At 38.6% G+C, this 18,814-nt stretch overlaps 1 gene segment (V, D, J or C); it reads right to left on the reverse strand.

Annotated features, from left to right (window-relative positions):
- LOC131911033 (T-cell receptor gamma chain C region 5/10-13-like) overlaps window positions 1-18,608 on the reverse strand; it is a 38,038-nt gene extending 19,430 nt beyond the window's left edge. The window contains 3 exon segments of the C gene segment in view: window positions 2,733-2,799; window positions 18,155-18,456; window positions 18,566-18,608. Coding sequence covers window positions 2,733-2,799; window positions 18,155-18,456; window positions 18,566-18,608 — 412 coding nt within the window.
- Between the last annotated feature and the right edge of the window lie 206 nt (window positions 18,609-18,814).

Genomic DNA, 18,814 nt, shown 5'->3' on the forward strand with positions numbered 1-18,814 from the left:
TTTGACTGGAGTATCTATTGTCTCTTTAAGTTTATTTAAATTAGAGTGGAAGACTTTTTTTTTTCTATAGTTAGCTGGGAAATAAAGGTCACCTCACCTTCTACAAGATGCACGTTAAATTGCAATCACTTTTGGAATCAGGAAATACTGGTTTTAGAAGGAATAAGTATGGTGTAGATCCTGACTGTTACAATGTGAGACTTGTGTTAGGTTTGGTTCATACATTTGCGTTACTGAGTTCATACGAATCTATAAGAGATGGCAACCTGAATTGTAGAGAAGTTAATATTTAATTATCTACTAGTCCCAGGTAACGAGTTAGATAATTTCCATATTTAATTTCAAATAATTCTTATAATACCCACTAAAGAGGGAGGTCATTTTCTTCATGGTACAGGCCAACTATGAATGAAAATATGAATAATTTTAACAACAACAGTTGTGCAGACTCTTCATGACATAGTACCAAGTAAAAACAGTCAGATCCAGTATCATGAATCTACTCTACCCTGATTTTGTAAATATAATTAAAATATACTGGATAAATGACTGAATGTACGTTTCACAGAATAATGGCCATGAATGGCAGTAGCTGGTGTTTTTTCTTACTTATATATCGTAACAATTCTCCTATGATCAATGGGAGTTTTAATAACTGTAAGAAGAAATCTGTTCCCTTAAACAGTTTTCATGTATAAATCAGCTCTTAGCCTAACGTAATTACACTTTTTAAATATTTCTTTACTTTTGATGAACCAATAATAGTATTCATGAATTTGAACATTTAGCAAACAGATATTAAATAATACTTTTAGTCATTTGGTGATTCAGATGAATGGAATGATTAGCATCTAGATGTATTATGACACGATTTTTTTTACTAGGATCCAATTCCAACTGATAAAAAGACTTGAGTTATTTCACAGAGTAAATTCATATTCTTTTCTGTGGGGCCAGGCCTCGGTCATGCTAGGCAAGAATTCTACCACTGAGCTGCTGTTCCCAACCTCAAGGTGTGAATTATTAATGATGATCTCACAAGCTAGTCCTTGCTTGGAAAATCTCATTTTGACTTGAGGATTCTTTGACAGTTTCCAGAGCACTGAATTTTAATTCTGCACTATTCATCAGAACATACTAACTTATACTTTTCCCATGGTTGTCTCATCATGAGAGTCCAGGCAGCTGTGAATTATGCAACCGAGGAGTGCATTTAATACAACTTAACCTCTTTCAACATCTTCAACATTTCCAGCAAATTTAATGCCAATACAGAAATAAAAGCGAGCAATGTTAAGCTGTCTGGTCACATTATAGAAATAACCCAAGAACCATACCTTAATCATTTGATAATAACATATACAGAATTATCCCCATTATCTTTTGTGGAGAGAAAGGGCTAAGTTTGGCTCCACGACAGAAGCATTTCATTCATGTGATGCTTCATGTAGTCATACAAATTGTGAATGTTAATCAAGTGTCAATAAAAATGTCCATGTAAAATGTCAAGCCACAGAGCAGGGAATATTCTGAACTTAAAAGATGACAATGCTTGTGACACTGGAATACATGATATCGATATCTGCCACCATTGTGTATTCTGTAACTGGGGAGAAATCAAGAGCCTCAGCCCCAGTGTTTCCTGTGAAAGGAGATAAACATCTGTGTAATGATGTAGTATAATGACTGAAGACACACACACTCCTTAACATAGTGTTTATCTTTCAAATCTTTTTGTAATGTTATTCTTCTCTTTAATAGGATGATTTGTGGTCACATCCTCTAATTTTTCTTGGCTCTCATTTCAAATATCACTCATCAAAAATGCTTAGACCCACAAGTGTTTCAGATCTTATATGGTTTCAGATTTTAAAAGCAATAACTACTATACAAATTAAGAGTGGAAAGGATTCTGGAAACCCAGGGCCTCCTGACTTTCTAGAAGCCAGAGGTCTTGTGCGGCCTAATCACAACATCTAAACCTCAGGACAGGAAACTCTTTAACGTAGAGTTTGTACCATGTCTGGCCTTTTTATCTCTCACATTCTGAACAAAAGCTATTCAGCTGCTGAGAGCATGACCCAGTGCAAAAGCAGAGCCATAAAGAGACTTTCCATGGAGCTGGGAATCAAATGCCTGTGGAACATACACATTCCATTAAATTTCGTCTTCTTCAGGCAGTACCCAAGTGTCTTAGTGCCATAAATTCTGTCTGTTCTCTCATACTACCCTAAGGTGTCAGGTAAATGAGAGGGATGCATTGATATTCTTAGAATTTTCTGTAAGAATTAATGCTTCAATGGTACTTAGGATCTATTCATAAGCAGGAATAGAGATCTTTCAGTTTTCTGAAGAAAGGAACTACTATAATTCCCCAAATGTATAGAGGAGAAATTAATAAAGTTCCGTGTTGAGGAGTCTTACTTAAAAGACCTTCCACAGAGAAGTAACCTTATATAACAGCAATACTGGTAGATAGCATAAACACTAAGTCTTCACAGAATTCTAATTTCTACCTGTGTGTGTATTTTAAATGCAGGATTTCAGTTTGCTGACTGACAAGGAAGGAAGAAATTGCTTACAAAGTAGCTTTGACTCTATATCCAATAACTCATAACTGTGAAGTTGTTGTCAGATATGGTTGATCATAATTGGTTTTTATTTTTCTAAAAATAAGAAAAAAATCTCATCGGTTATTCACTACTAAGATAACAATACAGCAGCTTTCTTACCTGAGGGAATTACTATGAGCTTCGTCCCTTTTGAAAATACTTTGATCCACGATGACCTGTCACGCTGCTCAGGGCTTCTACAAAAACATGAATCCTTTCTTGACCTTCAGTACCATGAGCCATTTAGGAACTCTGTCTTAGAAAGTTGACCCGGATTCCTTTGGAAAGTTTTGTGTCATCCAATAGTTTGTGAGTTTCCTTGTAAACTGACTTCACAAACTTCTCTTTTCTGAGGTAGCAGTTACTGGAAAGTATCAAAAGACGATGGGAAGGATCAAAGCAGAAAGAGGGCTGGGCCCTGCCACAAACCAACAACTTCCCTAAGTTACCAGGAAACACATTCTGAGAATTAAGTCTCTTTTTGAAATTCCCAGATGTTTACTCTTGTCAAAACTGCTAAGATAATTTATCAAATATGCCTCTATTCTGAGAAATACCAAGGCCACTCCTGCAATAATTTGGGGGTTTCTTAGGGAGAAAGCTCTCTATCAATGACAATGGAAATATAGCAACCAAGGAAAGTTTAAGGATGGTGAACCAAGCCCTCCATGTTCAAGAAAGCCACATGACCTCTTGCCAACGTGATTTATTATCAGAGCGGTGGCAACTGGGAAATGGCTTTTTGGATGACTTCCTATTATCCCTTGTATGAGAAATTTTATCCTCCATGGAGTTATAAATCCCTTATTTATACTAGAAAGTGGAAACTAAAATCCAGTGCTCTGAAATTCTGAAAAAAAAAAAAAAAGCTCCCTGAAGGCGTTTCTGTGATCTCCTGACACTCACCTCAGGAGGAGAGGACTGGCCAGAAACACCCTGGAGCACAGGTGAAGCACCTACCTGGCCTGGCTGACTGCCTTGTCTTCCCCACATCTCACCATCCAGGCCTAAGTTATGTGAGCAGATATGAACTCTATTTTTGAAGATGGAGGACTGTTGGTGATCAGAACAACTGCCTATGGTGATATTTTATTTGTACTGAAATGTGATTTTATTTGTATGTTAATAAATAAAGTTGCCTGGGGGTCAGAGCTAATAGCAAGCCTTAGCAGAAGCCGGGCGGTGGTGGTGGTGCATGCCTTTAATCCCAGCTTTTGGGAGGCAGAGCTAAGCGGATCTCTGTGTATTCAAGGATACAGCCAGCATGGACACACACGCCTTTAATCTCAATACCAACCATAGAAGACCTGGAGGTCTGTAAAGACAGGCAGTGACTAGGAGGTCATATGGTTGGGTTTACAACCAATGAGAAGGCAGAACAGAAACACTATAAAAAGACAGACACACAGGAAGTAGGTCTCTTTCGGAGAGGTAGTGCAACAGCAACAGTGAAGGGTAAGGTTTTTAGCTCTTAGCTATTGCTCTGACCTCTTGGCTTTCATCCCTGTATTGGCTCTGTGTTTCTTATTTAATAAGACGGTTGGTTACATCTACAACTGCCCATCAACAGCCCACTCACAGCCACCAACCCAAATGAGAGGACAGGACTGTAGAAGAAAATTATGTCCTGAATGTGGTTTTAAATGTAAATGTTTAAAGATTTAGTTTTATGTATATGCTTTGCCTGCATATATGTTATGTATAGCACATGAATGCTAAGTGCCAACAGAAACCGGAAGAGGGCAGGAATCCCCTGGAACTGCAGTTTTAGGCAGTTGTGGGCCTTTGTGTGAGTGCTGGGAGACAAACTTGGGACCTCTCCTAGAACAGAAAGTACTCTTTATTTATTTATTTATTTATTTATTTTAAATTTACACTTGTGTGCTGTGGATATCGCTCTATATAAAGCACTGATTGGCCAGGCTTCAAAAAGAGATAAAAAGAAATATATACAATATATAAACAAATAGTTTTTAAAAGTAAAGTCTTTAAAGAAACAATAAAGGTAATAAGCCACGTAAAGATGGCTATCACACAGAGAATCTGGATTATGTTGTCTTTGATATTTGTACCTGAACAAAAACATTTGATTGTAAAAGCTGTTCAGTTATGCCAAAATGTAAATTCTAAAGGTACCTTGACTTCAAAATTTGGATATAAGGATATGTTACTTTGGAAAAGAGGTTCTGCTTTTGTTCCCACAGAAAGCCAGAGGCTATGGATTTGTTCCAGATTAAGATACATCAGGTTTGACCAGCCAAGACCCCCTGAAAGGTCTCTGATGACATCATGGCCCAGATGATCCAACATCCGGAACGGTTTCAGGCAACTGGCTCAGATGATACACCCTCATGGACTACTCCATAATCCTAAAATTTTCTTTGTGTCCCCATAAGATACAACGCCCCCCTCCAGTAGGAAGTAGTAAGAAAAGCTACGCCCAAATTCCCAAATATACCAACCTGGCTTTAGAGATGGAATTGGCTCACTTCCCCTCTAAACCCAGACATATTGCTTAAAAAAAATGGTTAAGAGATTCTTCTGTCCTAAATCAGAAGAGCCCTCTGGTGTGGGACAGAGAAAAACCAATATTTTTATTTAAAACAGGTTTATTATAAATACAATCTCTTTCAAAAAAAAGGGGGGGGGATAGTTTAGATATGATAGGATAAAAGGGTAGATTAATGAACCTACTTTTAAAGAGCAACAACTTGTTTAAAATGTTTTACATTGCTATAGATTTTAGTTTATTGATACAAGTTTAAACTTAATTTTGTCATACTGTATATATATTTCTACTCTTGTTTGAGGTATTATGTTTATGTAACTCATTTAAAATTGTAATGGATAATTAAAAAATAGATTAATAATTAGTCATCTATGATAATCATATTTGCAGCCATGTTAGTTAAGTCTTCTAGATATACATAGATATATTTCAGATAGATAGATAGTCTTCAAACACTTCAAAGACCTACAAAATATGGCATTTAAAATGTTTTAAAAATTTAGACTTTCTGGACAGTGAGACATGTCTGCTCCTGACAGCACCAATTTACTTCAAAAAAGAGTATGGGCATCAAAGACACTCCATATGGAGTTTATCTTCACCTTGACAAAAATAGCCATTTGGACAAGAAACTGTTGTTGCCTGGACTTCTTGATCAACTTGACCTACAGGACCCATAGAAAGGTAACCACTGAACTTTACTTGACAAAATGGTCCTTCAGGTTCCTGATTTACAGAGAAAACTGCCAGACATTCTACAGGACACAAAAAAAAGTGAATCAGAGACTCTAGGCCTGTGGGCTGAAGACTGATGCCCCAACTTTACAAGAAAACTTTGAATGACTGTCCAGGCTGTCAGCTGTCTCTGTCTACCCTACAAGACTCCCGAAAGTTGCTTACATCCTTCTCCCATTCCTCAGGTAGTATTATATCCTTTTGAGGTCTTTGATGTGGTTAAAGACTAGATACTTACAATTTTCCTTAGTTATGATAAAAGATAAGTTAGATGTAAAACCTTAAACTCACAAATATAAGATAGATATCTTCTTTTATATTGTAACTATAATTCTTACTCGATAATTATTTTGTTATATGTAATATTTCTATGTTAAAGTTAAAACCTTCCTTTTTAAAAAAGAAATAAAAGGGGAAGTGCTGTGGATATCGCTCTATATAAATAAAACACTGATTGGCCAGTGACCAGGCAGGAAGTATAGGCGGGACAAGGAGAGAGGAGAATTGAGGAAGGAGGAAGGAAAGGGAGACCAGCTGGAGCCACCGCCAAGACAAAGAAAATGTAAAGTACTGGTAAGCCACGAGCCACGTGGCAAAGTAAAGATTAATAGAAATGGGCTAAATATAAGAGTGAGAACTAGACAATGATAGGCCTGAGCTAATGGCCAAGCAGTTTAAATAATGTTAAGAGTCTGTGTGTTTATTTTATAAGTGGGCTCCGGGACTGGCGGGACTTGGTGGTGGGAGCTGGAGAAAAATTCTCTAGCTACACTTGTGGTTTTTTTCTTTTTTTTTATTTTATTTTACAATATAATTTAGTTTTACATATCAGCCACGGATTCCCTTGTTCTCCCCACTCCTGCCCCCTTCCCCTTCCCCCTAGCCCACCCCCCATTCCCACTTCCTACAGGGCAAAGCCTCCCCCAGGATTGAGATCAACCTGGTAGACTCAGTCCAGGCAGGTCCAGTCCCCTCCTCCCAGGTTGAGCCAAGCGAACCTGCATAAGCCCCAGATTCCAAACAGCCAACTCATGCACTGAGCACAGGACCCAGTCCCACTGCCTGGATGCCTCCAAACAGATCAAGCCAATCAACTGTCTCACCTATTCAGAGGGCCTGATCCAGTTGGGGGCCCCTCAGCCATTGGTTCATAGTTCATGTGTTTCCATTTGTTTGGCTATTTGTCCCTGTGCTTTATCCAACCTTGGTCTCAACAATTCTCGCTCATATAAACCCTCCTCTTTCTTGCTAATTGGACTCCCAGAGCTCCACCCGGGGCCTGGATCTCTGCATCCAGTTCCCTCAGTCATTGGATGGGGTTTATAGCACGACAATTAGGGTGTTTGGTCATCCTATCACCAGAGTAGGTCAGCTCGGGCTGTCTCTTGACCATTGCCAGCAGTCTATTGTGGGGGCATCTTTGTGGATTTCTGTGGGCCTCTCTAGCACTTTGCTTCTTCCTATTCTCATGTGGTCTTCATTTACCATGGTCTCCTATTCCTTGTTCTCCCTCTCTGTTCTTGATCCAGCTGGGATCTCCCGTTCCCCCAAGCTCTCTTTCCCTCGACCCTCGCCCTTCATTACCCCAACTCATGTCCAGGCTGTTCATGTAGATCTCATCCATTTCTCCATCATTGGGTGATCTGAGTGTCTTTCTTGGGGTCCTGTTTTCCAGGTAGCTTCCCTGGTGATGTGAGTAGCAGTCCAGTCATCCTTGTTCCACATCTAGTATCCTCCTATGAGTGAGTACATACCACGTTTGTCTTTCTGAGTCTGGGTTACCTCACTCAGGATGATTTCTTCTAGATCCATCCATTTGCCTGAAAACCTCATGATGTCCTTGTTTTTCTCTGCTGAGTAGTATTCCATTGTGTATATGTACCACATTTTATTTATCCATTCTTCAGTTGAAGGGCATCTAGGTTGTTTCCAGGTTCCGGCTATTACAAACAATGCTGATATGAACATAGCTGAGAAAGTGCCCTTGTGGTATGATTGAGCATTCCTTGGGTATATGCCCAAGAGTGGTATAGCTGGATCTTGGGGGAGATTGATTCCCAATTTTCTAAGAAAGCACCATATTGATTTCCAAAGTGGTTGTACAAGCTTGCATTCCCACCAGCAGTGGAGGAGAGTTCGCCTAGGTCCACAGCCCTACAGAAAGCACCAGAAAGTACTCTTGCTGCTAAGTCATTTCTCCAGGCCCCAACTGGCATTTTGGGACAAAATAATAGTTTGTGCATTGAGTTCACATCAGTTTATCTTCTAGAAATGTTGATGTCCTTTAATGACTTCTGGCTTCTGGTCCTTAACTAGTTGGAAACTTCTATGAAAAAAACAAGTAGGCTGTATGTATGTGAATATAATATATATATATATATATATATATATATATATATATATATATATATATATATATATTTATGCAATTCTTCATTCAGCTCTCCAGGTGATTCTGACTTGTGCCAAGTCGAGAATTAAAGCTAATCAAAACATTTGCTAAAAGAAGCTTGGCTCAGCTCTGATCATAAGAGAGGTAAGAAGAGGCACTGAGACTGAAATACAAGTGCAGCCACCTTTGTAGGTCATTAGCTCCACACCCTCTCTGGCTCCAGCTTCCTCATTTGCAGTGATAGCTCTGAACAAAATGAGTCCCAAGGACCCACCCAGTCCCACTAACTATGAACCTGTGAATGAGAACTGAGGGTCCTCAGTGGTTTAGGGACTGTGAGTGCAGCTGAGGAGCAAGGATAAGAAGGTTTTCTTACAGGTTCCTTCAGATGATGAGACACTGTGAGATTTCAGCAGGCACAGTAGTATGTGGCCTCATCTGCTGTGATAACGTTGTTGATTATCAGGTAAAAGGTACTGTCATTCTTCTCATCTGTTTCCAAGCGGGAGTTGGGCTTGTCTTGCTTATAAGCCTTGGCAGAGCCATAGAAGATTCATTTCAGGGGCTCCCCTTCTTTCTGTTGGTACCAGTGCACAATGGTGTTCTGGATGGGGGACCCAGATAGCTTCCAACTTATGTGCATCATCTTGTTTGGTCTTTGAGCAAAGGACAGCTGATCCTCAGATATTCTCAGTTTGGAGTCTCTATCTGAAAAGTGAGGAAGAGAAGTTAGAGATGTTTAAATCATTTTTATCCCCAGTTGGCTCCAAATATAAAAAAAAAATCATGAAAGGGAAGAAGGGAGCAAAATCTACTTACAAACCCAAGCCAAAGATAGAAGGAAAAACTCAAGGGTTTGGCATTTCCAGTGACAGTCGCAGTAGATACCAGAGACAGTTAATCCTCAGCTACAGTGGGTTAAGGTGGATCCCTAGCTCTTGGAGAATGGACAGGGGAGGAGGATAAAACATGATTATTCAGAGTTGTGTCACAGGGTCATTTTATCATGTTCCTATTGCAAAGGTACTATTAGATACCAGAAGACCTCATTGTTATACCTATGTTTAGACAACAGAGTCACTTTCCCCTTGGTAGTGGCAACTGCTCCCCCATCTCTTGTCCATTGGACATTTCAAAGAAACTCTCCTTGACATTTTAACAAACTGATGTTTGTATTTTTCCATATTATTGTAAGAGGTTTATAACAGTATATGATTATAATAATCATATAGGAAGAGTTGACTTATTATACACAATATAGAATGAGATGAGAATTCCACAACAATAAAAGAGAATTTCAGAGCCTTGTGAATAGAAAACACCCTCCATAGATCCAACATTTCCCCAGAGTCTTAAGCTTGATTCCAGGTATTCTTATAATCATATGGCTATAGATTACATATGCTGCTGTGAAGGGATACCTACTGTTTGTGTCTTGTTCTTAGTCATTCATTTTCCAGCTAAAACCTACAAAAGGGAAATTTGGTGTTCATCAAAATGTGCTACACAAATGTTTTACTGATTCAGTTTAAAAACTGATTTCTCTCATTTGTAAAGTTATTTCGAGCTTAAATTTGAGAAAGTTATAGAGCTAGAGAGAAGGAGGAAGGGAATGAAGATAGGAGAGAGGTAGGGATGGAGAGAGAGAGGTAGAAAGGAGATGTTGGGTGTGATTGAGATGATACCAAAGTAGATATTAGATAATAAAAACATACAGGTAAATGGTAAATGATAGATATATAGATTATGGACAATAGACAAATATATGGATAGATAGATAGATAGATAGATAGATAGATAGATAGATAGATAGATGGAGAAATGATTGATGATAGATAGGTGGTAGATAATAGATGACAAATAAATATATAGACAATAGATACTGGATAGATAGCTAAATGATAGTTAAGAGATAGATAGAAGTTAAATAGTCCCTGAGGTCTACATTTTACATTTCTCTTGGGCAACACTTTCCTACTAACATTGATACTCACACTACACTTCACTTGGAATATTTGGTGATAGACTGCAGGGAGAATTTAAATCTATCCAAACTTTAGGCTTCTGACTACCCAGTCAAAGAAACTTGCTTCAGACTTTGTTTTGATATTAAGTTTTGCCATTAAATGGCCAACTTTAAGATGACATAACATGTTTTTGTAACATTTTAAAATGCATTAAAAACAAACCTGTGTATTTTAGTCAGCCCTGTATATTTAGTTTTCTAAATAATTACATGCACTAATATGTGCTAATAACTCAGAACATCAGTCTAATACTTCAATTATTAAATGATGGATTAGTACGGGCATTACAAAAAACTTTATGTGTATTATTTGATGAGACCTTTCAATAGTTCATTAAGGTTAATATTATGTCCTCCATTGCAAATTAGGAAAATTAGTCAAAGATGTGTAATTTAACCAAAGCCACACAGACAATGTCAGGGAATGTGTATGTAACAAAGATTCATTTAGTAAGCATTGAGAAATAGAGAAAGATAAAATTAAATTGAACATACCTTAGCCAGCTCCTGCTATCCCAAACTCCACCATCATGTACAGAACCCTCCAGAATACCTGCACATTCCTCAGGTAGGAGACCACACCACCCACCTCTGGTAGCCCAACCCCCACTGCTACAGGACACTGCTGCTGTGGGATGTCATCTGTGTGCTGTGATTGGATAATAAATAAAGCTGTTTTGGCCTATGGCAAGAAAGCTTACAGCCAGGTGGGAAATCCAAGCTGAGAGACAGGAAAAAGAAAGGCAGAGGTGGGAAGATGCCAGCCGTCACGGAAGAAGAAGCAAGATGCCAGCAGACCAGTAATGCCACAACCACATGGCAACTTATAGATTAATAGAAATGGGTTAAGTTATAAGAGCTAGCTAGCAAGAAGTCTGCCATAGGTCATACAATTGGTAATTAATATCAAGCCACTGAATGATTATTTAATAAATGGCTGAGGGACTGTGGAGCCAGGAGGGACCTGAGAAAACTTCCTGCTACACATTGCCTCCTCCCCAGGTCCTAATGACAACACCTCTGACAACCATGGTACCCCATTACTTCTATGCCAACTCAAGCAGAACACCAACTGGTGAGATCAGAGGTAGTACACCTCCCCACTGTGCTGGGGTCAGTACAGCTTCCTCACTCATGAATCAGAATGGAGTGCCTCCATTCCTGAACCTAAAGCAGCATCCAGCTGATAGAAAACCAACTAAACCAAGGGAACAGCAAGCATAGATCCAAACACCCACTCAGTGAAGGCAGGCCAGAAACTCACACCAAAAACTAAACCAGCAAATTACCTCCAGGGGTGCAAGCCCAGTCTTAAAAAATGAGTGACATGAAAAACCAAGACTGAGTCTCCTCCAAAATTACCAAACATGCAGTCCCCAGTGAGAGCAATTTAGACAAAACTCCAGAAAAATGATTTTAAATTTATAAATATGTATCTGAGAATTAAAGAGAACATGAAGTAACTCTCAGATGGACTCAAAGAGGATAAGAATAAACTCCTGAGGGGGCCATGGTGTTTAATCCCAGCACTCAGGAGGCAGAGGCAGGCGAATCTCTGCGAATTCAAAGCCAGACTGGTCTACAAAGCAAGTTCCAAGAGCTACATAGAGAATAATTAAAAAAAGGAAGAAAGAAAGAAAGAAAGAAAGAAAGAAAGAAAGAAAGAAAGAAAGAAAGAAAAGAAGAAAGAAAGAAAGAAAGAAAGAAAGAAAGAAAGAAAGAAAGAAAGAAAAGAAACAAAGAAACTCCTGGAAGAATTCTAAGAGAATACAAACAGTCAGATGAAATAATGAAGACAACTAAGAATCTGAAAACAGAATTGAACAAAGTGAGAGAATTAGGGAAAGAAAATTCAAGCAGAAATAATGCTAGAAGTGAAAAAATTCAATAAGCCAAATTAAAAAGCTAAGTGGAAAGTCTCAGCAATATCATGATCATGTGGAGAATAGAATATCAGGGCTTGAAGTCAAGGTAGAAGAAGTGAATCATTAAGTCAAAGAAAACAATAAATCTTTTTTAAGAAATAATAAATCTTAATCATATCAACCCAATATGTGAGGCCTTTGAGACATGCAGAAAAGAACAAGCCTAGATATAATATGTATAGAAGATAGAGGAGAATTCCAGGCCAAAGATACAGAAATGTCTTAAATAAAATCATAGAAGAAAATTTACCAAAACTATGGAGAAGCCCATATTATAAGTGCATCTATTATTAATGCTAATTACATCAGTAATATCAAAAACCTTTCCTCTGCTTTGCTCTCCAGCCCTGCCCCTCCACCCCTCTGAACTGGTGTCTCACTATGTTGCTGCCCCACAGTGCCATGCTCTTCTTGCCTTGGCCTTCTAAATACCATGACTAGCACAGCACCTACCGAAGTATACTTTTTGAAATCAGGATTTTCCCCAGTAATTATTTGAAATATCTTTGTAAAACATAGCTCTCACTTCAGTGGGAATAAGAGACAAAAGATTTCAGAGGGTAATATAAATGATCATTGCTCAGGAACATGGATTGAGAATATCACAAATGCTGTGTTTCAATATGTAACAGTTTAATGAAGTTTTTGTGGTAATGGAAAAAAAGAAAGTCATAAATCAAGGCACTTTTCAAATACTTTGGTGAAAATATTAGGTAGGTGGGTCATTATCAATGACTATGGGGGTCCAGCCCCTCGATAGTCCCCTCTCAGAGTCCAGGAAGAATCTACAACCAGCTGATAATTAATATTTGATGAAAAGAAATGAATCTATGTACATGAAACTCCTTAGTCCATACACTTTATTATTCTTTGTCAGTTCTCTCTCTACAAGCTTCTATTCTGCTCTCATTTTTAACTCCTTTTTTGCCTGATTTCTCTCTGTATTTATCTCCTGCTCCCTCTAAGTTCTATTTTAATTCTCTTATCTTAATTCTGCCTCATCTAAGCCCTTTTCATCTCATTCTTACCCCGCTAGTGCTTCCCCATCTGACTCTTCCTCATCTTCCATCTCGTCCACATGTTCTCTCTGGTCAAGATCCTCCTTCTCCTCCATTCTCCATCTCTCAGTTCTCCACACCTCTCTTCCTTCTGTCTCCTTATACCTCTAAGTTCTATTCTAAGTCTCTCTGGAATCCAGTTATAAACCCAAGCAATAGAAATCCTCTGGCCGAGCAAGGTCACCAGGCTTGAATTCTATGGAGTCATAAAGGTAGGTAAGAATTTTCCTCAGGCAGTGACCACCAGGCTTTCTTTTACAATCCAAAATGGGAGTGGTAAAAGAGGAGGCCAACTGAGCGCTAAAGACCAGTTAGTATATGAAAAAGGGGGTCTACATTCTGAGAAATAGTTAGGTAAGAAGTTAGGGGGTCTATAAAGTTAGTAAGGCTGTATGAAAGGAGGGTCTGAGCTAAATTGTGTAAAGCTATTATGTAATTCCACCTGACCTAGGCAGTGTCTCCTTGTGGAATTTACCTTAAATTAGTATGTGGGCTGTTATTTCTGTTAGTCCTTGAAAGTGGCTAAGGGAGATATCTGATTCTAGTGCTGAAAGGGGTGAAATGGATGGGCTAGGGGGAAGGAAGCCTTTCCTGAGGCTGTTCTCCAAATACCTTGATTGTGTATGTCCAGAGAGTGATTAGTCCACACTGTTAGCACTTCTTAGGGAAAAATCAATTGGGAAAACTATGAAGGCACACATGATTTTCATAACAGAAGACAGCTGATATATAAAAAGCCAAATAACACCAAGTGCTCCCTGGAATTTGGCTTCCTCTGAAGGAATTCCTTGATCCCTTCAGGTAGTGACTTTGCCATAACTAGCTGCATTCTTATGATATATTTCTGCAGCCCATAGCAGGTCATAGCAAAGTAGGGAAATCTCTATCCACAGGCATCAGACAATATCTCATAGCATGCTTAGCCTTTGGGGTGATGGTAGCTAATGGTCTATCAACATATTCCAAAAGTATTTATCTGTTAGTCACAAAGATGTTTACTTAAACATTAACAAGGACAATTGACAATTATTAAGTGGTTAAAGGTAGTTCAGGATAATTTGGCCTCAAAACCACAACATTTCAATTTTTCACCACCATGGAGGCTCTATACAGACAGTTTTCCCCTTGGAACTTCAGCCCACAGAAAGTAGATTTCAAGGACATGGGAGAGGAACTTTTTATTTTTATACTTTTAGCATTTGTCACGCTGTTCCTTGGACATACTCAGTCATCCCTCTGCTAGATTAAGAATACACATTAGTTGTCAACCATTGTTTCTTACATGGTTGCTTTCTGAGATGCAGGGAGATTTCTTCCTCTTTTTTGTTAATTTATTGTTTGAGAATTCCATACATGTATATAACACATTGTGGTCACACTAGCCACCCTACTCTCTTATCTGCCTCATCTCAAATCCACCCTTTCTAACTAGCCCACCAACTATAGATCTGAGAGCCATAAATAAAGTAATTCGCCTATAGGCTCTCTATGGAATGGGGTGTCCTTGCCCTCTCTGTTACCTAAAGAATGGCCTATTAGAGTTATTGAAATAAATGACTATTTCTTTACTATACCACTACAAGAAAAGGATAGAGAAAAATTTGCCTTCACAGTACCTACTTATAGTAATTCTCAGCTGGTCAAGAGATATCAATGGAAGGTTCTCCCACAGGTAATGTTAAATAGCCACACCCTGTGCCAATATTTCATGCAAAAACCATTGAAAATAATTCGTGTACAATTTTTACAATCTATAATTTACCACTATATGGATGATATCTCATTAGCTGATCCAAAGTTAGATACTTTAGAGAGTGTGTTTGAAGATTTAAGAAAGTTTTGCCTCACTGGGGATTACAAACTGCTCCTGAAAAAATACAAAGAGGATATTCTATTAATTACTTAGGACATAAGATGGGTCCACAAAAAATTAGACCCTCAAAAGGTACAACTTAGGAGAAATTGATTGTAGACTCTTAGTGATTTTCAAAGATTGTTAGGAGACATTTTCAATTTACTGCCCACCATTGGGATAACGAAAAATGTACCACTAAATTTGTCCAGTGTCCTAGACAGGGACAAGGACTAAAATAGTCTAAGAGAATTATCAGCTGAAGCTGAGAAGGAATTGGCTCTACTAGAAAAGAAAATATGAGAGGCACATATGGATCATGTGACTCCAGAGCTTAACTGCATTCTGGGTATAATACCCTCTAGGTTTTCCCCTACAGGAATCTTAATGCAGAGGGAAGATATTATATTGGAACGGATATTTCTACCATGTAAACCAAATAAGAAATTAAAGACACATGTGGAAAAGATTTCTGGTTTGATTTTAAAAGGAAAAATAAGAAGTCGTCAATTGACAGAAATGGATCCAGCAGAAATTGTAGTATCTTTAACTAATGAGGAAATCTCCTCTTTATGTAAAGATAATGAATACTGGCAAAGAACTTGAAATAGTTTTTTGAGAGAGATTAACAAATGTTATCCCAAAAGCAAGAGAATAGAATTCATAAAAAGAACCAATTTGGTCCTTCCTCACATGGTACAGGAAAAAACAGTCTCTGAAGTCCCCATATTCTATACTGATGCAAACAAATCAGGAAAGGCAGGATATAAGTCAGGAGACTTAAGTAAAATGGTTCAAAGCCCCTACAATTCTGTACAAAAATCAGAATTGTATGCCATTCTTATGGTACGAATGGACTTTACAGAACCTCTCAACATAGTTACTGACTCTCAGTATGCAGAAAGTGTTGTTTTACACAAATAAACTGCTGAATTTATTCTTGATAAAACAGAATTAACTTTGCTATTTATATAATTACAGGAAATCATCAGAAATAGGGAACATCCTATATACATATCAGAAATAAAACATACATCAGATCCCATACAGGTCTGCCAGGTCCTCTAGTACAAGGTAATGATGAGATTGGTTGGTTATTAATAGAAAATGTTCTGGAGGCCTCATAATTTCATAAGAAGCACCATGCAAATGTTTGAAAAAGGACTTTTCCATCACTTGGCAACAAGCCAAGAAAATTGTAACAAGATGTCCTGCTTGTTCCTTCTATAACCAAACTCCATTACCTGCTGGAAGTAATCCTAAAGGTATACAAAGAAATTAAATTTGGCAGACAGATGTGTTTCATTTTGCAGAATTTGGAAAATTAAAATATGTACACCACACCATTGATACCAATTCAGGATTTCAATGGGCAGCTGCTTTGAGTTCTGAAAAGGCTGATTCTGTAATTACACATCTATTAGAAGTTATGGCCATCATGGGAATACTTGTACAAATTGAGACTGACAATGCTCTAGCATATGTCTTTAGTAAAATGAGACAGTTTTTTGCTTATTACAATATAAAGCATATTACAGGTATACCACAAAATCCTAGAGGGTAGGCAGTTAAAGAAAGATCTAATCAAACTCTGAAAGACATGTTAAATAAACAGAAAGGGGTAATAATGACCCCTAGAAATAGATTACATCATCTTTTATTAACCTTGAATTTTCTTAATGCTGATGAGAAAGGAACACCAGCTGTGGATATTGGACATTGGATTACAGAAAAAACTCCTGAGCTAAATCAATCTGTCTACTTCAAAGATGTGTTGACCTCAGAATGGAAACCAGGATATGTGCTACATTGGGGAAGGGGTTTTACTTTTGTTTCCACAGGAGAAGAAAAGCTACAGATACCATCAAAATTAATAAAAATTCTGTTTGAACAAGAGAAACCCCTCGATGAGGAGAAGTGATAGCTCATCCACTGATGTAACAATTCTACAAGTTGTAAGGAAAACTCACCAAACAAAGGTCGGGGCAAGGTTCTGTTTTTCGTCTTTACAGGAGATAATGCAGGAGTTGAAATCCATGGATACCAATAATGAATCTATTCAATAAGGGGTTATATGGTGTATCAACTCACTGATAAGGGATATGGCAATTTCAGTTGCAGAGTCCCTGGAAGGCTGAGAATAGGTTCCACTGTGTTTCATGCTGCCTGAGTCAGTCTCCCCCATCCAAGAACTTGATAGAGAGAAGAAGGGCCTGTGTACATGCTCCTCAGGTCTTAAACTAGCTAAGAGGCCATGGCCTAGGGGCTGATACCCCAAGGCCACGGGGGGAACGAATACCTATGAAGGTTTTGTTTTGTTTTTTATTTTGCTCTGTGACCTACTGCATTTCTTGATGTTCTTGCCTTTTTTTTTCATTATTTTCTTAGCAAATCACTGAAGTACAAATAGAGCTTTCTTTGACCCAGCCATGAATCCAAGGCTGTAGACCAAGCTTTGTCACATTGAGCCATCTCCCAAGAATTGTACTTTGGTCTCTAATATCCCTCAGTGAGCTGATTATTTACTTAGAGGTGTAATGGCCAGTAGCTTTCTTTGGTATAAACCATAAATTGTAACTAATGACAGATCTCCCAATCTCTGAAAATCTCCAGTGCTTGTGAAGGAACTAGGAAACTATAGCAGGAAATATCCCTGTGGGATACATGTCTCTCGTCATATTTTGACCTCTCCTGACTTATTCTAAGCCATTTATTGACTGCAAACCTTTGTGCAGTGAATTAACAAAAGATAAGGTCATGCTGCAAGCTCTCCATCCTATATTTGAATATCTCTCAGACACCCTAACTGAGTAGGAAATAGTGTGGGGCCATCCTGCCTTCAGACTATAGTCCACAGGACCTCACTGGAGAAATAGAACCCAAGATGTGACCTGGCAGCTCCAAGAGCTCTGTGGTGGGGAAAGGCTCAGGTGGCCCCTCAGCTGAGCAGCAAGTGGCTGTGCTTCCTGAGAAGGATGTGGGTTGGCACAGATGGGAGATGGTTCTTATGCAGGCTGTTCTAGAAGCTTCAATGTTGTGCTCAACCCAGACTGCACAGTAGTAGATGGCTTCATCTTTTTTCTTCAAGGAATTTATGATCAAGGTTGCAGTAGAAGTTTGAAAGTCTTTCTTTGCTTCAATTTTCTTGCTGATCCCTTCTAAAGGGCGATGAGTATTATCATTCCTGATATATATCAGATACTCAAATGGTTGATTTGTCTTCTGCCGGTACCAATGTATATCTACTGTGTCAAAGCCTTCAAGAGAAACTTTACAGGATATTTGGGCACTCTGGCTTACTGCTCTGGTGACTGATATTTCAATTGGCTCCAACTGCCCAAGTCCAACTGCAAGAGAAAATTCTCATGAACAACAAAAACAATAACAGAACAGCATTTGAAGAAATGGAAAGGAGGCTGACTTCATTGCCTCTTGCACATGGAAATGTCTACTTACAAACCCAGAGGCAGGAGAAAGTGAATCCACTGAGGAGCAGCATCTTGACTGTCAGGCTGCTTCACAAGGAGGCAGGATGTAGTCTGTGAGGGGGTGTTTCAGGTCACAAGCAGGAGGGTGGGACTGTCCTAGTGTCTTAGAGAAATGCAGGGTCCATGGATCCCCCAGGGTTGGTCATGATCTGCTCCAGTTCTGAGCAGTTTTGGGGTTTCCTGCCCCACAGCAGCAGGTTAGATGTATATGTGGGTT

The sequence above is a fragment of the Peromyscus eremicus genome, chromosome 5, assembly GCF_949786415.1.
Source record: "Peromyscus eremicus chromosome 5, PerEre_H2_v1, whole genome shotgun sequence".
NCBI lineage: Eukaryota > Metazoa > Chordata > Mammalia > Rodentia > Cricetidae > Peromyscus > Peromyscus eremicus.